At 40.9% G+C, this 26433-nt stretch overlaps 1 protein-coding gene across 1 annotated transcript in view; it reads left to right on the forward strand.

The window, feature by feature from the left end:
- Positions 1–15780: 15780 nt before the first annotated feature.
- Positions 15781–26433, forward strand: part of cfap46 (cilia and flagella associated protein 46) — a gene marked incomplete at both ends in the record, with an annotated part of 92295 nt that continues 81642 nt past the window's right edge. Inside the window, one exon of the mRNA XM_080037262.1 lies at positions 15781–18226. Coding sequence (XP_079893388.1) covers positions 15781–18226 — 2446 coding nt within the window. The remainder of the gene's footprint in view (positions 18227–26433) is intronic.

A 26433-nucleotide genomic window follows, 5' to 3' on the forward strand; every position in this document is an offset into this window, starting at 1 on the left:
CCTATTTACCAAAAGAAGGTGCATTGGACTCATCCACAAGATGCTGAAGCATACTGTGTGTAACTGCTTTGTAACTGAGAGCTTCTGGTCCACGAAAGACCAAGCCTCTGGGATTCGACCACACTTCACATCTAATAACATGTCATCCTTGAAAGGAAAATAAAAGCCTGAGGGAAACCGGTTGATCTGAAGACACATCTGGACACGGTGACAGCTTGAGAAAGCACTATGTCACTGAGTCAATGTAAGACAAACAGCAGACATTAACCATGATGCACCTGCCCCGCAAACTCTGGTGAGTCTTAAACATTGCGTTGAGTTCAGTGCAGAACTATAAAAAGCGCCTCAAAATGGGGTCATAAGGTCTTCATCCGACAAAAAGAGACATGCTCCAATAAATCTGAGTCAAACTACTGAGATAAATCCCCAGCCATTCCAGTGACACATAAACAACGGCCCCATTTAGTTTGCTACACCGCAGAAAGGAGTCAATACGCAGGTAACACAGAGGAAAAAAACAAAATTAATACACAGAGAGACAACTCAGAAAAAAACCAAGACGTCACTGTTACTTTTCCAGTAAGGCACAGCCACTCTGTCAGTCGGAAAGGTTGATCTGAAAGGAAAATAAAAATTAATTCCCAGCTCTGGAGTTTTGATGATAACGGGGAGGCTTTCCGTTATCTCTACACAACTCTATTTATGGAAATCTCAATCCTCTTCCCCGGCTGGCCTGCACTGTGAGGGGCAGTATAAGAGAGGCAGCTGGCAGTGTATTCCCAATGAGTCAGAAGGAATCTGCACCAATTAAGAACGCCTTACAATCTGCACTTATTCCGCTGATTACAGGCATTATCATTGTGGAAAATCTAGGTTGTGAAATTGTGGGGGGGAGGACTTTGGGAAACTCCTCATAGGGCTTCATAGAGCATTAGCGTGGTTTTAATTTGATTTTATCACCGTGGAGTCATAACATTCCTGGGAGCATTTGCCTGTTGACTTGACAGCCCAACAGTTTTAATCTGATGGCTGCCGGCCGGGTAAAGATTAAGTTGACATTACCATTGATGATAAGAACTATCGAATATACAGGGTTAAACTGGCTCGTAAATGTGAACATGCGGTAGTGGTCAACCCTGATAAATTCTTCATGTCTCCCACTAACACCCATTGCCTACAGAGACAGCTATACAGCAGACTGCACCCTGAGGCTCTCTTTTAAATGTAATTAATTATTTACCTTCACATTTGTGTCGGGTTGATAACTGTCATTCCTAAAATCAACAATTGAATAAGCAGTTTGCTTCATGAGCTTGACCACAGTTTTAATAATTGACAATTCTATTTAATTATAAACTGCGCAAAATCTTCGAAAAATGGCCCCGGGGGAATACGATAAACGATTAATTGGCTTGTAATTGTTTTACAAAACGTTTTAAACTCCTAACCCTCATTCGCATCAACAAAGACCATCATTTACGCACTGTTGCACCAGCAAATGGCATGGGCATAATTCATTAAAAGCAGCAGAATTTAGGATAGAGACAGAGGAGCCGGCTTAGAGACACACACCCACACAACCTTTAGTTTTTTGGCTTTTAAGTAAAACAAGTTTGTTGACTACGCACGAACATTTCTACAGATCTGGATATTCTAGACAAAAATGATCAATACATTCTTCAAAGTTTAAATCGTCGGCGCACTTTAGAATCGAGACGTGCATTAGGGTATAGACGGCACGCTCTAGTGAAGGCGCGCAATAGTGGGATGAAAAAAGCGCACGAAAAGTCAACAGACGTCTCCAACATTTTAGCCTCTGCAAACACGATGGGGTGCCACAATGATTTAATACAAAACCAACCAGAGGAATGAAGCTTAAACTTTACCTGTAACAGCAGATCGTCGCGAGATACCTATATATCAGCGCATTGTGGAAATAAGAGTCCGCAACATAAAGAGTGTTCCGTCAGATCGGCGTAGTTGAAACCGCGACTTCCATTCACGGAGAGACGGCACCTGCTGATCCCCGCATACATATGCCCGCACAAACAACTGGTTGTGCTCTGTCAGCGGATTCCCATTAACCGCTATGGGCTGGACGCGCTGCTGCGCAATGACGCACGCCATGGACTCGCAGCTGATTTGGAGTCTCCAAAGCTGCATGAGATGAATGCCCAGAATATGTCAGGATGCTGTATGCTGTGTGTTACCCTTCCTTCACATAAAAACGATATTTTATCAAAACTGTGTGTCTCTTTACATTTGACACAGGATTTTCTCTAGTGATTGTATATGAATACAACAGCGATGTAGCCTACGTCAAATTCATCAGAGTTAAGATAAGTAATGGAATCTAGGTTATATTGATACTCACAACACATGCATAACGTTTTCATTCCATTTCTATGTTGGTTCTTTTTTAAATGAAGTGGCAATAATCCTGTCTGTGCTTGTTTAGCGCTTGGCAGCATAATCTAAAGCCCCTGTAAACCCAAATCCACAAAATCGTTCTAACTATGTTTTGGGGAGTTAGTTGCATAAATAAAGTATCTCAAAGGAGTAAGGCATAAAGTATGTATCAATCCAAATAGTAGATATTGTCATTTAAATTGCATCAATTTAACAGACATTTGGATTAGATGAGGCGGGCTGTGTGAACCATCAGCAGCAGTTCTCTGCACAAACATTCTATAAAAACAATGACTGTTGGCATGGAGACTGTTTGATACAGCCACACCCACATGTCCTAACAAACAGTCTAGTAAAAAAGCTGTTTTCTTATTAGTTTATAATAGTTATGAAGATATATGTTCAATCAGATTTTTGTAAAAGCCAACTTTGATATCATATATTGATTTTTTATTTCGCCTGGCACTACCCGCCTACCTGCTTCCGCTCAATTTTCATGTCCCTTCAGTGCAATTGAAATGAAGTACGATGGTCTGGTAGGACCAGGCTAGATTTTTCCTATGTTAGACCAGGTTTCCAAAAGGCTTTAACACTGTTATAGTAAGCTTCACAGATAAGTGAAAATACATAAATAAGTTGCTCTAAAAATTCAGGAAAGGAGGGTCCGCGGCTACAAGTCTGGATAGATGACATTATGTTCGCCTCTGATGGATGGCGCTCAACAACCTTCGCAAGGCCGTATCGCTTTGCCTCTGTGTGGGTGTACTGGGAACATCCAAAACACCCCAGGGGTGAGTGAGTGGTAGTCAGTCAGGCAGAATCTGATCCGATCATTGCTAACATGTGTGCCCTTACTGTTGGAGCTCAGTTCCTGGTAGAGCCGGAGAATGCCATAAAATACAAAGACAACCACTTGTATGGTAGATAAAGCCGTTTGTTAGCCGTTCCACTGAAGCATGCTTAAAAATGGCAGTGATTTGACACATTGTTCTATTAGCTTCCACCTCCAGGGAAGCTCTCTAGCTGACCCTGACCCTGACCTCTGACCGTGGATGGGGGAGATAAATGAGGAGTACACTATGGGATGGGAGCTGTGAAGCATTAGCATAATGGAGCTGTATACCCTACCCTATATGCTGTATTCCAAACAGGCATAGATACTCTGGAGGCACATTTCATTGTTTGAGGTACAATAATGTTAATTTGAATACAACATTTTTTAAAACAACTTTCTTAAAGTTTTCGTAGAGAAATTGTGAATCAGTTAAATGTTGAAAAAAACAACAGTATATATATATATATATATATATATATATATATATATATATATATATATATATATATATATATATATATATATTTCTGACCATGATTTTGTTTTATTTTTTTAATAAGCTAAAAAAAATTTAACTGTACCTCTTTGGGCAAATAAAGAATGTATTGGACTAAATACATAAGTCATTGTTGTATGATGTCACAAGCCAAAACATTAGGATCCAATGCCTTCAGATAAATTAGGCATAATTTTTAATTCCATTACGGGAATATCGAATACTTTGAAAAGAAAGAATGGTCATGTGAATAGCGATTTTTATGTTACAACATAAAATAAACTCAGTCCAGATTCACGGCTACAAATTGTTTAACCACCTGCGTCTATGCAATATTTTTGTTGCAGAAATCCAAGAGAAATCATGACCACGTGCCATGTCTTGCTGGCCTTGTAGTGTTTTACAGGCTTAATAGCTTCTGAATATCCTTGAAATACCAACAAGGGAGCGTACCCCTGTAATGCTTTATGCATGTAAGAGGAAGGGTCAGGTGATAAGATGAGGCCAACAGCTTTAAGGCCATGCAGCCCTCAACCTTCTCTTCCAGCGACGGGCCCCCCTTGTGATGAATCTCCCCGTCATATCTTCCCCTTTCACGTTTGAATCCTGTTGGGCTTTTGCACCACAACCACCTGAGCCTTCATTCATCTGCCAGGGGTTATGGCCATGTGCATGTTTTATGCATTATTGAGGTTGGCATGTGTTCATCGAAGGAGACCAGATTAAAAGGTCCACCCTCAAAGCTTTCACTGATGTCTTGAACTCTCAAGGGGTCAAGTGCTTGATACATTATTCATGTATGTTGATAGGAAGAGATGAAGATATTATAATTTTTCCAAGTGTAGTACTGTGGACAGTTTTTGGCAGTGTGAGTATTACAGTTGCCACTTGAGTGTTTCTCTGCCGTGTCCGCTTGGCTACTTGGCCTACTAGAGCCTGCTGGAATTGTAGCATGGTCATGCATTATGCAACAAATCAATGAATACAATCATTGTGTTTAAACTATTCATTTGTTCAAAAATTCAATCATTTGCAAGGTCGCCCTGCCCCTTCCCATCTGAGTGATGGATTTTGGAGAAAAGCCTAAATAATTGCTCATGCACAATTAATTGTACAAGCACAAGAGTGCGGGATCTGCAAGAGCTTGTTCCATGTTATCTGTTGCACTTTGATCTATGTCTGGCAATCATTTCAAAACCATTTTAGCAATATTTCCCAAATGAAAATTATGACTTCTCTTTATTTGGATTAATTCAGAACCATGGACAGCGACCAGCAACTGCCAGTCGTTTTATTCTTTCTCTGAGGACCAACTTCAGATTCAAAGCGTCTGTCTTAGCTTCTTAGCTGCCTCTTCACTTACAGTACATGTAAGGTTTATGATTGCCAAGAACCCAGTGCTATATTCTTGATTCTTGACACACATCTTCCCATTTTACTAAAATAATTTCTTATAACTTTGTCGCAGTATTCAGTGACAACTTTTTATTTTGTTTTTGCCAGTGGAGGACTCTGGTATCTTGGGTAAACTGTTAGTGGCGTCCGTGCCTTCCCTTCACAGGAACAGATGTCAAAGGAAGCTAGACTGCCGTGTCATTCCATCTGGGCTTTCCATTCTCTCTTTCTTTTTTTCCCCCTGGTGCATCAAATTGTTTTTGTGTTTAGCGTTTCGTAACATTGTCGGGATGACTGGAATAACTCTAGAATGATGTGTCACAAAACCACCGAACTGGGTTGATGAATAAATCAAGACATGTGTGATGCAATGTTGTGCCATTATCTGAGAAAGTAATTAAGAAAAGAAAAAAGAAAATTGATTTCCGGCTAACTAATGGGACCTAATGTGTGTAATTAATTTTGTACAGAGAAATGGGTCATTAAAATAGTTTCCACCATATGGTTTTACTTGCTTGTATTTATGTGTTTTTTAAGAAAGGAATTTTAAAAGGGAGATAAGGAGATTTTTTTATTTTGTAAACGGAACTCAGAGATACTAGTACAACCAATGTAAGGGTTGATGGAGCAGGTAGACATAACAAACAAATATAAATGGATCAGACAAAGCTTTCTCCTGTTTTCCTCCCCTTCTCCTTTCATGTGACACCCCTTATCTCTCAATCCTCTCTCAATATTTTACCCATTAGATCACTCACTCATTCAATGGCGCTGTCTCTCTTGATCTTCCTCTCTGTCGGTCTGTGCCTTTGTTTTACTCACATACTGTGTGTGTAGAGTCCCAGGAAAAGCTTGCCATTTCTTATGGCCAGAAAAGACAATCCAGAAACATTCAGACTGCCAAGCGTCAAACATAGGGATTTTCAACATACACGTGGAGAGGAGGAAAAAAAGTATTTTAGCTTTTTTTTTAAAGTACTTTGCCAAACTAGCCCTGATGATTCATCACCTGTCAGTCTATCAGCGTGTTACTTTGACAGACTAAACTTTATTCTCAAACCAAAATTGGCACAGAACCAGAGGTTAACCAACAGGCTATGAAAAGATGTGAAAACAGTTTACACCTCAGCGAAATCATGCTGACACCATCCCACTGTTTACCCACCCCTTCAGTTTGTTTTTCTCTCCTCCAAACTGTTGGCGAAATATTTGCTGTGCCAGAGGCTCCTTGGTCACATAGAAAAAAAAAGGATATACACTGTATATTTAATGTTTGTTTTCTGTTTATGTGTCCTTTTTGTCTTTTTTTATGTAGACAGTGGCTAGAGGGTAGGATCGGTGGTTGTTCGGGGGAGAAAAAAAAATGAAAAGGGATAGAGGGAGAGGTCAAAGAGTGTACTCCACTCTGTTTTGTTTGCCTTGTGTCACATTCTGTGCCTGTAATGGTGTCCCCTCTTCCTTATACACACGGTAACCAGTTCACCCAGGTCACAAAAACTCAAAGGGCGTGTGAGAGTTAGTGACTTGTCTCTCCAGGTTAGAGATTGTGTCACTGTGCTGATGTTGGAGCAACGGTAACTCCAGTTCATGCAGTTCTATTTGGGGATTATAGTCTTTTCTTCTTCTCATGGTGCTCACACTGGTTAATAATTCATTGGTATGATTGGACATGATGTTCAGCTCAGGCTATGTTTTCTTTTGTAATGGTTTTGCTCCTGCAGCGAGTTCAACTTTTGAGTTCAGTTCAGTGTTGAGTTCAACCAGCAACACTTGTGTTTTCCTGAAAGAGATGTGAATTTTTTCCCTTAAAGAAATAGCTTTCATTTGCTTTTTTTGCCAAGAAGTAGATAAGAAGATCAGTACTACTTGTCATGTTCATGTGATAAGTACAGAGCTAGTGCCAAGAGGGAAATAGTTTAGCTTAGCATTAAGGCGGGAGGCAGTGGCCAATATGTTTTAAATACTTCTTAGCAAACAGCACAAGCAGGCACAGAAAAAGTCACCACACTAGCAGTGAAGATGCTGCATTAAAAAGTTCTGGGCAGATTTTTAAAGTGTTGTTGGTGAAGAAACAGCTATAAAGCACGAAACCAGAAACTTGCTAGTTTTTTTTTTTTACATTTTGGCTTTTGTGCAGATCAAACAAACACATTACAGTGTTGTAATCAGTAATCACATTGGATCCTTACCCGAAGAGCATTTAGCAGGCCATGTCCATATACAATCAAGGGTATTTTTTCATAACTGTATCTTTTTCTGCACGGTTTGGCCTTTTGTACACACGCAAACATCACAACCGGACACAAACTGTTTCCATCTACTGTGCCTGGTCCACCCACGCTCAAGAAGAAGCTCAATGTGCATGATCGCAATGTTCTTCTATGGTGTTTGACGTGACACATTATTGCCACCTACAGGCCTGGCATGATTATGTCAGTGTTTTCAATCCTGTTTCCTGCGTTGTCATGTACAGAGAGATATTCTAGAGTATTGCAGCCACTGGGCGCACCTGCCGGCCATTGGGTTAGCAGGGGAAGCATTCACTGAGCCACCCTCCAAGCAGGACAGTGGAACAGCCCTTTGTTAAGCATAGGCTAAGAGCGAAAGACCTTGGACGAAAATAATCTTTGGTAAAAGTTGGCCCCTTTGCCCTTTTCCTTATCAGGTGTGTCCAATCAATCCATTAAAGGGCTGGTGTGACTGCAGGTTTTCATTCCAACCAAGCAAGAGCATACCTGACACAACTTGTTCAATCAACTGAACTGTCTCCACACAGTTGATTTGTCTGATCAGGCGTGCACTTACTTGTTGGAATGAAAGAAGCCACTCTGGCCCTTATGGAATGATTGGACCCCTCTGCCTTAGATACTTTGAGTTTCATGTCCCCTGTCTCAGTCTCCTATTCTTTGTGAAACCATTGGACATGCAGTGTAGGAAATAAATAATTAATTGTTCTAAGCTAGTATGGAGTACATTTGATATATTACCTCATTGAACAAATTCAATTGGTGAAAGATCGCAGCTGGAGTGGTTCATTCTTAGTTTGCTGATGTTTTCACTGACACAACAAACATGTTGACATACACATTACCATTCTTTTTATCACAATAAAAAATACCCTATGAAACACTCAATCGGTTTAAATCCTGCTCAAACACTATAGCTGTGCTTGTTTTGTTTGACAAATAGATCAATTCAACACGATAATATACTGAGGCAAATGTAAAATCTACACTTGGTTCATGTAGACTAGAGTATGTTCTGTTTCCATGGCGACACCCAGATGTCTGCAGGGATATTGATGCAGAGGCTTAAAGGCGAGACACTGCAGGTGAATAGGGTAAAACTATTATGCAACTTTGCCAGTTGACTACTCACATTAAAACAATCATTTTTTCAGAAACAGGTTTTTCAGAAATGTTTGAATTAATATGCAAATTTGGCAATATCTCAATAATTATGCGTCAATTTGCATCTCTTTCAAAGTTAACAACATATGAACAAATCCTTCTGTAATAACCTTCAGAATAGTGCTTAGAATGTTTACAGAAAGTTTAGTGGACGTTAGTGCTTTGGAAGTTGAGAATTTCTGTTCAGAGTATTGGGAAAAAGACTAAATGTTGAGATAATGGTCGTTAAAGATGGTTGTATAGGATAAATATACAGATGCAAGCAGACAAGGTTTAGGAAAATAAAGATCTTAATGTGTTTGTTGGACCTTTGATTTATACTGGTATGAAAGAAGATATGTTATGGGAGCAAAATAGACAAACATATCAAAAATGACCAGGGGATGCATACCTATGTCTTGCCTAAAACCTATCCCAGCTTTGACCATAAACAGTATGTAGCTTGCAGTAAATAGCCCAAAAATCATCCGTCAAAAACTTATCAATCTGCAGGATGAACCAGCTTCACTTGCATTGTGTTGTACTCTCATTTTGCCAGCGTTTGCAATTGACCAATTCTGGCAACTCTGTATTTGTGTTACCGAGAGGGGAACTGTCTGGCAGCACTTTGTATGTGTATTTATTTCCATCCCAACTGTCTCTATGCTTTCTTTCTCTCCCACGCTCTCCCTCCATGTGAATACTTTGAGTTCAGTCAAAAGTTTGAAAACAACAATGTATGCAGGTATGAGCTGCTGCTGGCCATGACTGCATATATTATTCAGAGAGGTTGCAAATCAACCACATACACAACACTACTTAAGCAAAGGCGGAGAGCCATGTACGAAAATAATAAGGTGCCAAAAACAACTGAAATGTAAAAACTCAAGTCGCCTCAGGCTGTAACTAGATGATAAAATATTTAAACATCTCATCAAAAATAAATATTTCAACGCACAGAACAAAAGATAAAGAGTTCACGGACTGATGTGTACATAATTGTATTCTTAGTGAATGAGAGTTACAGATGGATTGAATCCACAGGTTCAAAGAGTTTCTGTAAATATTATTTCTGTAATTCTGTCACTAGTCTGTTTGTTTCCGGTTGGCACAAATAAATACAAAGTTTGACGCATTAATGTTCCCCTGAGAAAAGCGAACATTTTCTGCACTTTGCCTGGCACTTTTCCATTAGATAGCGGTTGCTACACAGTAAGAGATGGTAACCAATATAGAAAAGTTTAACCAGGAGTCAGGAACACACACTGTTAACGCATCACACCGTGGCTAGACATTTGTTCAAGTGGTTTGAACAGCAACATGGAAAGGTCAGATGGGGTCAGAAAAACAAGAAGCTGCTGCATGATTTGCCCTGGCAGACACCCATAGTACCAGTGTGTGTGTGTGTGTGTGTGTGTGTCTGCGTCATGCCACCATACAATGCAACACAACTTTATCCCAAACAAATTGTCAAATGAACTTTGAAGTGACATCCAGTCTCAACCAACAACATTCATTTAAGACACAATCTACAACTACTGCAGGCCTTTTGGAATGCACTAAATTTTAACATGGAGAAAATGCCAACCACTGAATGTATTATTCAGTCCAAGGACATCCACAGGGCTAGCCTGCAGCTTTCGGAGCGATGCAGAACAGTTTTCCAAATTGCGATTTCTTTTGTCCCTCCTTATTAGCAATCTGTCATACCTCATGTTTATCTGTGTGATATCAAGTGAATGTGTGATTTGATTATTTCTCTCCTGAATTATTCTACACATACTACAATATGCCGTATACATTTGAATTCAAAACCCTTCACTTTGAGTTACCTTTTACTCTATGAATGACAGTGTTGGTTGTTCCATAACTTGAGTCCAGACACACAACAACAGTTCAATCTTGAGAGACTTCATGAACAAAAAGGTTCAAGAATGAACAATTAATTTATTGAAATGTGCTGAAGATATTAAAAGAGTCTTTGGCAATTAGACCCAATCGAGAAATCATCTGAAGGGGGCAGTGAAATCCTGGCCCCCCGCCCCCAACAATGGAGCCTAAACACTGGTGGTGGTGAAGAACTGAAGGTCTAGATGATGCTGATGATGATGTGATGAGGACTGGAGGTGAATGGGGCTGTCATTAAAATTGCATTGATCGCTGAAATGACAACTGACAGCAAGTTGAGGACGGTTTTAAACGTTGACGGGAACAAGAAGATTGGCTCACGTACAGTATGTTAAGGTGAATGTGATAGGTTAAACCTAATAGAGGGAACCTCCCATAATAAGATAGTTGAAGCAGCAACTAAGCGAGACTGTGAATGAAACTGAGGGAGGATCTGAAAATAAAGAACACAGTGTAGATAGTCAGTCTTTCTGTCTGAACTTTCGCTAAGCTTTATGTATATACAGTATGTTCACCAGAAGAGGAAACAAGCAGATGTTGGTAATGCTTTGACCTTTCTTCAAGCATCATCATGAGCTTGACATTTGTGAATTTGAGTAACTGTCTCCAGGGTGTTGGATATTGGGAGGAAGTGTGGCATAAAATACATTGGGTGAATGGCAATCATTTTGGTGATCCCTTGACTTTTAAGTTGTGCCATCATCAGTTCAAATATTCCATTTTGTTTCATAAAGCTGAAAAACTACTGATGTTTTTGCTTGTCTCACAGATGTAATATACAGTGGAGAAAATAAGTATTTGATCCCTCACCGATTTTGTAAATTTGCCCACTTACAAAGAAATCAGAGGTCTCTAATTTTAAAGCTAGGTTTATTTTAACAGTGATAGACAGAATATCAAAAAAATAATCCAGAAAATCACATAAAAAATATATATAAATTATGATGCATTACATTGAGTGAAATAAGTATTTGATCCCCTACCAATTATAAATAATTCTGGCTCCCACAGATTAGTCCTCGTGCTTTAAAAAAGTATTCCTAATCTCAACTAGTTTCCTCTATAAAACACACCTGTCTCAATTTGTTACCTGTATAAAAGACACCTGTCTACAGAGTCAATAAATCAAACTCCAACATCTCCATCATGGGCAAGACCAAAGAGCTGTCTAAGGACCTGCGCAAGGCCGGAATAGACTACAAGACCATTGGCGAGAAGCTGGGTGAGAAGGAGACAACTGTTGGTGTGATTATTCGAAAATGAAAGAAACACAAAATGACCATCAATCTCCCTCGGTCTGGGGCTCCATGCAAGATCTCACCTTGTGGGGTATCAATGATCATGAGAAAGGTGAGGGATAAGCCCAGATCTACACAGGAGGAGCTTGTTTATGATCCCAAGGCAGCTGGGACCACAGTCATCAAGAAAACCATTGGTAACACACTATGCCGTAATGGATTGAAATCCTGTAGTGCCCGTAAGGTCCCTCTGCTCAAGAAGGGACATGTACAGAACCGTCTGAAGTTTGCCAATGAACACCTCCTGAACGACTCAGAGAATGCTTGGGAGAAGGTGATATGGTCAGATAAAAACAAAATCAAGTTCTTTGGTATCATAGTGACTCGCCATGCTTGGAGGAAGAGGAGTTCTGACTATGACCCCAAGAACACCATCCCCACAGTCAAGCATGGAGGTTGAAGCCTTATGCTTTGGGGGTGTTTCTCTTCTAAGTGGACAGGTGGACTTCACTGCATCGAGGGAACTATGGATGGTGCCGGCATGTACCATGAAATACTAGGTGACAACCTCTTTCTCTCAGCCAGGTCCGTAAAAATGGGTCGTGGATGGGTCACAGCACATCAATGACCCTAAAAATACAGCAAAGGCAACAAACGAGTGGCTCAAGAAGATGCACATTAAGGTCATGGAGTGGCCTAGCCAGTCTACGACCTTAATCCAATAGATCTGTGGAGGGAACTGAAGCTCAAGCGACAGCCTCCAAACCTTAAAGATTAGGAGAGGATCTGCAAAGAGTAGTGGTCCAAATGTCCTCCTGAGATGTGTGCAAACCTGGTCATCAACTACAAGACACGTCTGACCTCTGTAGGGGAGAACGGGGTAAGTAGGCACACTTTTTACTCCAGTGAGAATTGCTCATCACCTAAACATCTTTCAATAACCATTCCTACATTAAATTGAAGCTTAAGGTGTTGGCTTGAAATGTGTACCCCTCACTTTTTCCTATCTTATTGTAATAAAGAGGAAATTAATCATCAAAGACACCCTTACACATTGTGACAACCAACCCCATCAAGGGGTCGGTTGTCAAACACTATGGGGTTGTTTGTCACAATGTTATCTTAATGGGAATAATATTAAAAAGAAGGCAAGAAAGTAAAACTAAATTTGAAAGATTAATTGCATTGTCAAGTTGACAAATATGCCTACAGTCATATGAAAAAGTTTGGGAACCCCTCTCAGCCGGCATTATAATTGACTCTGCTTTCACAAAAAAAAATATAAAAGTGGTATGTCTTTAATTTACCAGGAACAGCTAAGTACTGGGATGTTTTCCAAACAAAGATTTTTTGAAAAGCAGTATTTGGTTGTATGAAATAAAATAAAATGTGAAAAACTGGCTGTGCAAAAATATGGGTACCCTTGTGGTTTTGTTGATTTTAATGCCTGTAACAGCATGTAAAACTGATGAATTTAAACACAAAGTTGGTTGGATTATGTTGTTAAGCCTTGAACCTCATAGAAATGTCTGTTTAATCACGAGAAAATTTATTTTAGGTGCCTAAATGCAAGTTGCACTTCTCTTTGACTCTCTGCTGAAGTGAGACAGAATGGGATCATCAAAACAGCTCCCAAAAGATCTGAAAAACAAAGATTGTTCATTGTCATGGTTTAGGGGAAGGCTACAAGAAGCTTTCCCAAAGGTTTCAATTGTCAATTTCGACTGTAGGGAACGTTGTCAGGAAATGGAAGGACACAGGCACAGTGGCAGTTAAACCCAGGCATGGCAGACCAAGAAAAAAACAGGAGCGGCATAGGTGGAGGATTGTGAGAATGGTTGCACACAACCCACAGATCACCTCCAAAGACCTGCAAGAACATCTGGCTGCAGATTGTGTATCTGTACATGGTTCAACAATTCAGCGCAATTTGCACCAAAACTAAATTATTAAAAGGTGTAGTCACTACCTCTCTGTACTGTGTGTGCGCTGAGAAGAATCGCTTACTCCACCGTTAAAGATCTCCTATTATACTACTTTTATGGTCTTAATGTCTTGTTAAAAACTGCTATAGAGCAACCTGACACGAATCACATCACAAAAAACCATGTAGATTTTCAGGAAACTCTTCCTCTCATCTCAGCGAGCACAGCAGTCTCTCTCTACACTCGGCATTGTGCTCCTCCGCCTGTTTAGTGCTCTGCACAGCCACCCCAGACGGTCAGCAGGGAATACGTCTAAATGCATGTACGTCATCATTTGATAAGCTAGTATGATTAAACATGACTATAAATCATTATAACAACGTTTATAGTTCATAAAAGTCAAAAAGTATCATAGGTCCTCTTTAAAGCAAGGAGACAATGGTATGTTGGAGAGAGGAAATGCACCTTTGCTCAATTCAGTACTCACAAGAGTTTCATCGCTACGGTCTACGCTAAAAGCATTCAGAATCAGGCTTTGGGAATCACGACCCTTAAAAGAAGTAATGCAATAACAAAGATTTTAATAGATAATTTGCAGGAGCGGTCATGTAATCTGAGGGAAAAGGAGAACACAATACTATTGACGCGAAAGGGACTACAGGATCTGGGCGTATAATTGACAAGTCATTCGGCATTTACTCACGGATGATGGATGGTGGTTGTAGCTAATCAAGTATTATTTTCACTCCTTTCCCACAGCCTCCATGGCCTGTAATTACTGTGGGACACAGTTTTGCATATACTGTCACCATGAGGGAGAATCCATCATACGGTCTCTGTCAGCACGCTGTCAACATGAATGCATCATGAGACGGAGACGAGAAAACACACACACACACATATATATATATATAGGCTTTCTGCAGGAATCATTCATAAACAAATTCACTTATGTATGGGGCGTACATATGCCAGATTTAGCTAATGTGGTCCAGCACTGCATCTCAAACATGCTTTATGTACATATATGCATAACATATGGACATTCACATTTGAATAACAACTCACTGAGGTTTAAATAATGCACAGCAGATAAATGGCTGATAACCTCAAGACTCACATCATGGATTGTACTGGGATTGCTGTGTTTTTCTACCCCGCACATTTGAAGTTGCATTTTCAAAGTGTCTAAAAATGTTCAAAGTTACCCAAAATAGTTTGTGAAAAGATATTAATATGCTCAAAGTAAATGTGCGCAAATAAAAGTCTCATCGCGGAGCAGCTTTTGACTTTAATAAGGTAGCACACAGTCTGAAAAGACAGTGTGTCTTTCTGTGTATGTGTGGGTTGAGGAGTGGACACATTTCCAGTGAATCTATACATCTGTATGATTAATAACCCACATGTTTACAGTCTTTGTTATATCTCTGCTGCTTTGACAGTAACATTTACAAGGATCAATACACTCTCTACCAGGTCCTCATGCTGTAACACAATATAGATTGAGAAAAAAGACATTGATCCATGACCACTGAAATGAATAGACCTTGGTTACCTGCGCTCTATAGCAATTCAACATTGGTTTTAATGTAGAGACTCCAATTAGCTGAGGTGCATACAAGTTGTATTGAAATAATGCAGGTTGACCTTTTCAATCGAACCCATACCGACATACAGCAAAAGTGAAGATAAATTAATCTCGAGGTGAGAGGACGCTGGCGCGTTTGGCTGCCGCTTCTCCCTCCTGAAATTTGTTTTTCTCACTACGGAACTCACCACTGCAATAAAAACCGCTGGACTTCTAAAACGACGCCGCTACATGCACAGAGGCTCCCGTCGCATGTTTATCCTAAATTCAACAGAGGAAAACAGTCTCACTTCTCTCTGGACCGACCACAGCTACCGCACTTCCTCATTCCGTCATCACAACAATACGCGTCATCAGTGCAACCTTCCGGCGAACGGCTTCAACCTCCGCCCGGTACCCACTTCCTCCACACACATTTCAAAACAAAAGCCTCTGAAAATAGCCCTGTTCAACACAAGATCCCTCAACAATAAAAGCCTCATCTTAAATGAATTCATCACTGACAATAAACTGGACTTACTCTGTCTCACTGAAACCTGGCAAAAACCCCTGGACTACCTTGCATTAAACCAAACCACCCCTTCTGAATATTCATATATGGACAACCCACGCACTAAAGGCCGGGGGGGAGGAATTGCTGCCATTCACCGCCAAAACCTCAACCCCCGGCCCCTCCCCATCCCTGCTGCACCATCGTTTGAACACCTGGTTTTTAAACTCCCCGGTCAAAAACCTATTATCATTGCTGTCATCTACCGTCCTCCAAAACCAAACCCATCTTTTCTGTCAGATTTCTCAGACTTCTTCACCCAACTGTCCCTCATCTCTTCATCCATTTTACTCCTTGGCGACTTTAATATTCACATTGACTCCCCGGACTGCAAAGCTACAACCGACTTTCTGGATCTACTCAACTGCTTCAACCTGACCCAACATGTTAATTTCCCCACCCACAGCCATGGACACATTCTGGACCTGGTCTGTTCCATCGGCATCCACATCGAACATCTCTCACACACCGACCTCACCATCTCCGACCACCTAGCAATCACTATAGAGATCAACACTCCCACCCCACAACCCAAACAACAACGCTCTATTACTTTCCGCAATCTCAAATCCATCTGTCAAATCGCCCTCTCCACATGTATATCAAACACTCTAGCTGACTCCAACCTCCCTGAAAACCCAACTCAAACGGACCTCATCAACCTTTACAACCACACTCTGTCCACCAGCCTCAACCACCTGGCCCCCATAAAAACAAAAATGGTCAAATTCACTCACTCTGCCCCCTGGTACACTCCTGAACTTCACAAACTCAAAAAACAACACAGACAACTGGAACGCCTTCGCAATAAAACTGGACTCACTGTACACACCCAAGCCTACAAAGAGCACACCCTTCTGTACCGAACTTCACTAAATCAAGCCTGCTCCACCTTCTACTCCCAGATCATCCACTCCGGCTCTTCAAACCCCCGCACTCTGTTTTCCACCATCAACAAATTCCTAAAACCAATGGACAATATCCCACACTCCTTCACCCCTGACAAATGCAATAATTTCTTATCATTTTTCCACTCTAAAATTGAAAACATTCACAGCCAGCTCACCACCTCCTCTCCCACCTCCCCTGACCTGGAACTCTCAGACCCCATACCTGCAGACCAAAGTTTCTCCTCTTTCTCACCCATAACACCATCTGACCTCACCAAAATGATAACTGGCATAAAATTCTCCTCCTGCCCCCTGGATCCCATCCCCTCTGTCCTTGTCAAAGCCTGTCTCCCTAATCTCACCCCGCTCATCACTGACATTTTAAACTCCTCCCTCACCTCTGGTATGGTACCCCCTTCTTTCAAGCTTGCTGCAATCACACCCATCCTCAAAAAGCCCGGCCTGGACCATGAAAACCCTGACAACTTCCGACCCATCTCAAACCTCCCATTCCTCTCCAAACTGCTTGAACGTTCTGTTGCCATCCAGCTCAAACACCATCTCCACTCAAACCAACTGTATGAAACATTTCAATCCGGATTCAGAACTCACCACAGCACAGAAACAGCTCTTCTCAAAGTTACAAATGATCTCCTGCTCGCATCCGACTCTGGCTCACTCACCATTCTCCTCCTCCTCGACCTCAGCGCCGCCTTTGACACCATCAACCACACCATACTCCTCAATCGCCTGCAATCATCCATTGGCATCACCGGCTCCGCACTTTCCTGGTTCAGATCATACCTCTCAGACAGATTCCACTTCATTTCCATCAACAACTGCACATCCAAAACCATCCCAGTCACTCATGGTGTCCCCCAAGGTTCCGTTCTGGGTCCCCTACTGTTCATCCTCTACATTCTTCCCCTTGGTCACATCATTCGCCACCACGGACTACAATTTCACTGTTACGCCGACGATACCCAGCTTTACATCTCCACAGCAACCATCACTCCTGCCATTCTCTCCACCCTCACAATCTGTCTCTCTGCAATAAAAACCTGGATGAACAACAACTTTCTCAAACTAAACTGCAATAAATCGGAAATCATCATCATTGGCCCCAAATCACGCCTCCCCTCCACCCAAGACATCTCACTTTGCATTGATGGACACACAGTCACTCCCTCCCCCCTGGTCCGGAACCTTGGAGTCATCCTCGATCCCACACTCTCCTTCATACCCCACATCAAAAACATCACTAAAATATCTTTCTTCCACCTCCGTAACATTGCACGCCTCCGACCCATTCTCTCCCCCTCCACTGCAGAAACACTCATTCATGCCTTCGTCACCTCCAGACTGGACTATTGCAATAGCATCCTCTACGGCCTCCCCTCCACCCACCTTCACAAACTCCAATATGTTCAAAACTCTGCTGCCAGATTACTCACCCACACCCGCTCTAGAGAACACATCACTCCCATCCTCAAACAACTTCACTGGCTCCCAATACAGCAACGAATTCAATTCAAGATCCTGCTCATCACCTACAAAGTCCTCAATAACCTTGCCCCCCCTTACCTCACCGACCTCCTCAAACGTCACTCCCCCACTCGCCAACTCAGATCATCTAACACCAACCTTCTGACCCCCATCACAAGATCAAAACACCGCACCCTGGGAGACAGAGCTTTTGCCATTTCTGCCCCAACCCTCTGGAACTCCCTCCCCCCAAACATCCGAAACTCAGACTCCATAAACTCATTCAAAAGCCAACTCAAAACTCACCTCTTCAAGAAAACATACGACCCCTGACTCCACCCATACCACACCTGACTCTATTTTTGAATTTGTTTTTGTGTTTTTCTTTTTCTTTTCTTTTATGTATATTCTATGAAATGTAAAGCGTCTTTGAGTGACCTACAACAAAGCGCTATATAAAACCTATCAATTATTATTATTTATTATTAATCAGTGATAGTTTTATCTCACATCCTACTCAATGAATCCCCGAGCGTCCCCTGTTCATTTCGACAGCTCCAATTAAAAAGATCCATTTGATTCATATATTTTATAAAAGTTACCGTAATAAATGATGTAATTTAAATCAGGGCTCAAATTTCATCAAGGCTCAAGTCGGGAGCTTTTGCTGGATTACAAACACAACTGCCGTCAAAGCCATCCAACATTTTTAATTACACTGCCAAGGAAAGAAAGAAATTAAGATAAAAGATAAACAGAATGGCACAAATTGCACAAACTTTCTTTCGTCTTAAGAAACTCATAAGAATTACATTTTGTATCATTAAAACGTGTCTCTCCTAGAGAAAAGGACAACATCAAATTAATTCCGAATTTAGAGAAAAAGTTGATATTGCATTCTGACTGTGGCAGACATGGTGCTCTTTGCTATAACAAAATGCAAAGGTATTGACAATGTTATCTGATTCTGATCTGCTGATACGTTATGAACCATCCAGAGCTCTCAGGTAATCTAGGACAGGTCTATTAACAGTCCCCAACAAGGAGGAACAGCATATGCACCAGCACCGCATATCTGGAACAAACTCTCAGAAAACTTGAGGTCTGCTGCAACTCTCAGCTCTTTTAAATCAAATCTGGAGACTTTTCTGTTTCCCTTTTATCCTGGAATTTCACTTTATTTTAATTCATTTATTTTCTTTGTCTTTACTATTTATTTAATGCAATTTCTAATGTCTAATCTTGATGTATTGTACATATTGAGATGTTTCAGGGTGTATTCACACATGCCGTGTTTAGTTCGGTTGAAACGAACACAGGTGCACTTCCGCCTTCGGTGCGCATCTTTCAGACGTGTGAATACAGCAATCGCACTCGGGGGCGGACCAAACAAGCGGTCCGAGACCCAGCTGAAGAGGTGGTCTCGATGCACTTCCATACGCACTCTGCTGCAGTTCGTTTGTGGTGTGAATCTGTACGGACTCAATCCGACCCAATTGCAGGAAGCACTGTGTATTTTATCTTTTAATAAATCGCCGTCAGCTTCACATTATGGGAAAGTGTTGTTGTCGCCATTGTTAGGAAGATTAGTTGTGGTTTGACCGGGAGCCCCGAGAAAATATATTACATTTGATAGACAGGACGCATAAACATGCTGATGTGTTCAGCGATCAGATGAAAGAGAGGGGAGCGTCTCCCGCACAGTGACAACAGGTTCACGCTACGCTTTGCATGAAGTGTGTGGTTTTTTTTTGCATCCCATGTTACGGGACCGTCAATACTATCCCCGTGTCAGTTTGGAGCTGAACTGAGCCGAACTCACACCCAGCTGACACACGGCTAAATCAGCTGTGTGTCAGCTTGAGCCTATTCCTCGTGAGCCGCGCGTCCAGCAGCAAAAATACAGTAAATATTATGTTTCACATCATAGGCTACAAGCCACACATTGACACAGGCCTACATATTATAACCATATGAAACAACAATAATTTTATGTTTTTTTATTTTATTTATAGGCTAGATGTAGGCCTATTTATTTATTTATTTATTATTTTTAACCCCATATCGTATCAGTTATATATTTCGCAGTTTTCACTTCATCTTTCCTGCTTCTCTCCACCCCAGAATGTCTGGCCAATGAATGAATGACCTCAGATCACGTGTGGTTTTGCTTCGTAATGCTGGTTCACTTGCAAAAGGGGCAATATGAAAGTGGACCACACCAAACAAAAAAAAATCTAAACTCTATTTGGTCTGGACCAAAGCAAGTGAACTAGCGGACTTTCCCTGTGTGAATACACCCTCAGTCTAGGCCAAAGTGGTGGACTGACAACACTTTGCCCTGGGGGCACATTACTAGCATGACTAAAGATTGAGTCATGTTTAAGAAGAGGCAACTAAAGTCATAATGTTTGTCATTTGATTTGCTTTCCCTGCTCCCTTGTTATTCATCTAAATGAGACTGACTGTACACGTGGCAATTATTTTTCTCCTGAGTGACAAACCTTGATTGTGATCATCTTAAAGTTTGAACAAACGCCACCATGTCTTAGACAAGTGAAAGGTATGAATCCAAGATTTCATTTTTTTAGTTTTGTTTTTTGCTGTACATAAACATAATTTGATAAAAAGAATAATAAGATAATTTCAGCTTGTTTGCTTGGTTAAAGATTACACAGAACTTTTGAGATTTGAACCCAGCTGCAGCGTATTTTTTTTACTGCTAAATGTCTTGTTCAGCTAGTCTAGTTCAGCAGGGTGTGGCTAATGTCAGCTGTAAGGGGTCTTTCTGAAATAAACACATTCCATATTCTACACATATTGCTATTTGGTTCATTAAGAACCAAATAGCATGCACTAGGCAAAAATAGATATGTAAGCATAGGAATTCTTATGGGATAAAGCAGTGTGTGGCCTTACTCTGACCCTCCTGTGTTATGCACTTCAAACACATTTAAATAACACCCTGTCCTCCACGCATAACAGCTTTATCTGTGAAAGCAGAGCAAACTAGGCAAACTGGGTTACTAAACAGCTTACTGTCAGTTTAGTTTCAGTGTTACAAGTAGAGCATTTCAGGCTTAAAAACAGGTTTTCACCTCAAAATAGGTCATTACAACATGCTTTGAGTAATTCAGTGAAGAACTTAAGAATATTATCGTTGGTGTAAATCATCAGATATTTTGTCAGACTACTTTCGTGTTAACTCACAATGCTTTGAGCTCGCAACGATGATTATGGTTGCCACTTCTAAGATTTCCAAGGCTCTGATGGGGTCATTGCTATGTTCACAGGGTCCTATATCTAAACATATACGTATATAGAATAAAAATACACCATATGGGGACCGTAGGATCCCTCTTCAAGTTCACTTCCTCCATCACATTCTTGGCAGAACTGGGCCCTGCACACCATTTTGAATAAACACTGTACTGTGAGGACCAAACCAATATTCAAGTTTACTAGTCAAGAGTTGAGTTGCCTACCTAGTTACTAAGACACAACAACTTGCACTTCAGAAGACCAGTGTTTGTAAATTGTGTTTTGTCATAGTCTATGTGAGCATAGAAGTTAAGCAACCCAGTCACTTTGGAAGCAAAGATAAAATGGAAGCACAGGTAGTGCAAGGAAACAGCGTGTGGAAGGTTTTAGTGACATGCAATTTTAGATATCATATAGACCACTCCAACGAACATGAAATACATGGATTATCACAGTTTTGCAAAACTGGTTACCCAATCTTTCCCAGTCATTCCGATGAATCCCCATTGGCTTAAGCCATTTACAGTTTTGTTTTCATTTTGTTGCTCGCTCAAGAAGACACTCAATTTGTACGCTCACAATATTCTTCTATAGTGTTTGACGTGACACATTATCGCCACCTACTGGCCTGGCATGATTTCATTGCCGTGTTCAACCCCTTTATGCTTTTTCATGTGTAAGGTCATAGAAAATGGGTTTCTTTAACTATCTGTGTGTGTGTGTGTGTGTGTGTGTGTGTGTGTGTGTGTGTGTGTGTGTGTGTGTGTGTGTGTGTGTGTGTGTGTGTGTGTGTGTGTGTGTGTGTGGTCCTGTTTTCCTGCTCTTCACACTCTGCCCCCCCCTGCTCCACTCTGCTGTAATCACAATCACACACACTCTGTTCACTTATCTACACACACCTGATCCTAATTACTCAGCCACTTTTAGATTCAAGATTTCCACACACTCACTGCCAGATCGTTCTATGCCATTCGATGCTAGACTGTCCAGCATACTGTTGGACTGATTCCCCGTTGCAGACTCTGCTTGTTTTTGGACTTACCCTGCTCGCCTGTTTCCCGAAAACTGCCCTCAGCTTTATGTATCCGAACAAGAGATCTGCCTAAGTGTCCCTGGTTTCTGTTCGTAAATTCCCTTGGCTGTTCAGCTATATGAGTTCTTACCAGTCTGCTCTGGTTTCTCGATCTTTGGCCAGGTTTCGCCTTAAGCTTGTGCTCACTCCCTGCTTTTGTGTTTCCCTTTATCTATAAACTTTCCAGGTTCTTGGCCCCTCTGCATACACATTGACACCCCCTGTCTATAGTATGGTGCCTTTACTCTGTCTGCATTGAACTGCAGAGGTGGTTAATCACTCAACTGTTCCCAAGAGGGTTTTACAAAAAAATCATTGCAAACTGTATTGTTGGTTATGTGCACCTACATCAGGGCCAACTCACATGGTGGCTAGATTGGAATTGATTGTGAATTGAATAAGGACAAAGTGTGCAAGTTCAATGGCTTGAACCGTCCATTCTGTATGATCACTGAAAAGACCAAACAGAATGAAGAATAATAAGGTATACCGGCAGATTGTCATTCTTCTAGAGTGGATCAATGTAGCCACACCAGGACCATTGGTAAATGAGTCCCTGACTACATAAAACCTTTTGAAAAGTTATAAGGTAATGTGTGCAGAATATTAAACAGCGGGAACATAGGACCTTAGGAACATAAATACGCTCCCAGCTATGACACATACATTTCCAATAGGTGTATAACGTGCAGGAGTACTGAATTGATATTGATGCACCGATCATGAATCCATTCCTCCAAGTTCTCTGCTATGATGAGTAGCCTTATATAGCCTTAGCCGGACCTGTAGAAAAAGACCTAGCTACAACTTTAGCCTTTGCCATAGCAAAAGTTTTGATGTAAAATGGAACAAGTACAATAAATAAGGATTATTTTATACTGCACCTATCCATAGTTGTCATACTCAATCCTTGAAACCAGTCCATTATGTTATATACACTGTGTACTAGGTTTATGAGAGCTGAAGTAAAACATATGCCACTTAACCTCAATGCAATCAGTGAGTTTAAATCAGTTGAAACTTGCACCGAGTGTAAAATGCCTCTGCCTTTGCTCATCCATCATGCATGCACCATCTGTCTGGAGGATTCATTCTTTCTTTTTTTTTCTTCTGCCTCTTCACACGTATTGTCTCTCGCCTTTTCACTGCGTGTCTTTTTAATATCAGAATCCTGCCAGTGACCAGGTGACAGGGGGGTGTACACACCATGTCAGATTAGCACCTCTGCCATATTATCCCAAAATGTGTGGGAGACGACATACAAAACCTTGTCAAGTCCAAAGCAAGGCTCACTGTATAATCTCTCTCAGTACAAACTCTGCCGCAGGACGCAGCAGATGTTTTTCTTTTCTTTCTTTCTGCTACTTTAAAAAAGAAGGGGGAATAAAGGGTATAGGGACCATTTGAACTCAAATATTCTCCAGTGTATACAAGTAAAAGACCATGGCCTTTTTCTAATATGACCAGATTGATAGCAAAGGATATGTATGTGGGAGAAACAAAATCACAAAAAATGCTAATAGAAATGTCTATCAGCTTCATTTCACTGGTGCAGCTCTTATTAGACACATAATTTCAGTAGGAGGAGAGGACAAGTTTAGACTGCTGCAGCATTGCATAATTGTGTTTTGTTCCCAGCTCGAGACGTCGGCAAATTATTGACACTAATGGGCCACCCCATGCTGTAACACAGTAGGCTTCTTTGCTTACAACATTTGTCTGGTAATCTCCATCCATCTTTATTGGGTTTCCATTTCAGCAGCGATTTTTCTGCACTTTTTGTTCGACACACTCTGAACACCAGTGAACAGATTCTCCTCTCAACACGGCAGAATTAAAGGTGAAGTGAGCAAAAAAAAAGTGTTAAATCGCTCTTTATTCATACAGTGATAACTTATATTGTGTGCGCGTTTCATAAAGCCGATCTCTCAGTCACTCGCTCTGCATGTAATCGGCAAATAAACTTTTCGGGGATCCCAAAACTGGTATCCAATCAGAAGAGAGAACGCTACAAACCGGCACCCGCCTCAGTGCCGGTGCACGTGCAGAGCGACAGATGGGTGAATGTTTATGCGCCTACAATGGCGGCGCAGGTAAAAATCCTTCCCAATGTCTGTTTTGATGGTTTTTCACACTTATGGATCTGAGATGATGCTAGATAACTCGCTGCTTGGAGGCCGCAGTGCATTAATGTGGTGACGTAGGGACGAGCGAGGGGACTGCTAACTGCAGTAACTGACAGGAAGTTAGCTAGACTGACCATTCCGCTTACTGAATCTTTGAAGCAAAAAGGCGAGCGGGTAGAACATCTGGAAAGTTTGCGTTGAAGAGAAGCTAGTTTCCACGGCTCCCAAAATCACCATTTATTGCCTCTTTAAGGCTCAATGGGTGACCTACTTTTTGTGCAGTGAAATGATATTATGTCTCCCTCTTGCATCCTTTTTATTTTAAAGTGGGTCAAGAAACATGACAAATCTGAAAACCAAGTTTGTGCATTTGTACACAGGAGATAGGGTATTTGTTCTCCATATCTGACTGATGATTAATATATGTTGTGGGCCGCCGGGATTCAACGGCTTAGACAAACAAGAAAGCTGTTGACATGAAAGGGGAAGATGTTTGATGAGAAGGCTCATCAGAGGCCTAATATAAAATAAGAATTTTATCATAAAAGGTTGGGGAATGGAGCTTAACACTAGCTCAAACAGTACAGTATTCTTATACACAGAAAAAAACTTTGCCACGCATTAGTTAACATTTCCATAAAATTCAATGTGTTTGAATTTAAGTCTGTAGAGAGTATTCAAAGCAAGATAAATGTACTCTGACTTGCTAAAGACAGAACAATAAGCATTTTGAGCACATCATAGAGACAGTGACCGATAACCTCTTGGTTCACGTACGTCCATGATGACAGAAAAACTGACAAGCCCCAGAAAAATGTGCAACTAGACATATCAGACATGTCCCCATAATTAACGGAGTCAAAATGACAAACCAACCATTACAAAAAGACATGTCACATTTCCGATGAAAACGTTTCTATGGTGTGTGCACACTGGCAATGGGGGATGTTAGGATACAGCAGAAGTCATTCATAACCCTTGCCAACTGGAGCATCACTTAGTATGATTCTTGTTATTCCCTGCTATGTGTGCTGTGCAGGTCCCTGCAATTTGATTAAACAGCAACATTATCTCAACAAATGGCATTAGACAGGGGCTATCTATCACCAGTGGAGTATTTTCTTTATTAGTGTCCAAATGTTGCTTACAGATGCTACATGCATCCCCCAGATGGAGGTAGGTGTGTGTGTGTGTGTGTGTGTGTTGCATAAGTGGCTTAAGTGTCTCTCTGTCTAGCTCATGCACAAGAATATTAACAATTCCTTGCTGTCTTTCCCAAGCTCTCTCTCTCCATAAAAGGAAAAATAAACCTTTTAAGGAGACTGAGAATCATTACAGTGAGGAGCAAAACTTGCTGGCAAAGCAGTCAAGTTAACTCAAAACTCTATTACTGTCCAAAGCCCCAACAACAAAGAAGATGAACACAGGGCTTAGTGGAGTTTCAAACCCTGAATTGAGGTGTCAAACAGGATAAAACGGCTTAACAACTAATATAAGTTTCTATTTTCTGAGCCTCAGCCACACCAGAGCATGTTGTCTGCTAAGCTCTCTAGGTTAACAAGGCAATAAATCTATGTTCCTGCTGACATCTTACCTTCTACTCTCCTGTCTCTCTTCTATCTGAATATACTGTATATATAATAATTAGTTATTATAAATAGATTTAAAGCACATGAAACACAAGTTAAGAATGGAATATTTGAGAATAAATAAGATACTATCAAATTAGAAAGAAGCAACTATTTAATTTTGAACTAATAAAAGTTTAACAAATTGGCTCTTCAAGACTGTTTGAACTTTAATTCGAGCAAAAGAATAGAGCTTGAGAACATTTATCAGTTATTAAGGTAAACATTGTGGATATGT

Source organism: Ammodytes marinus (genome assembly GCF_949987685.1).
Source record: "Ammodytes marinus genome assembly, chromosome: 11".
Lineage (NCBI taxonomy): Eukaryota > Metazoa > Chordata > Actinopteri > Uranoscopiformes > Ammodytidae > Ammodytes > Ammodytes marinus.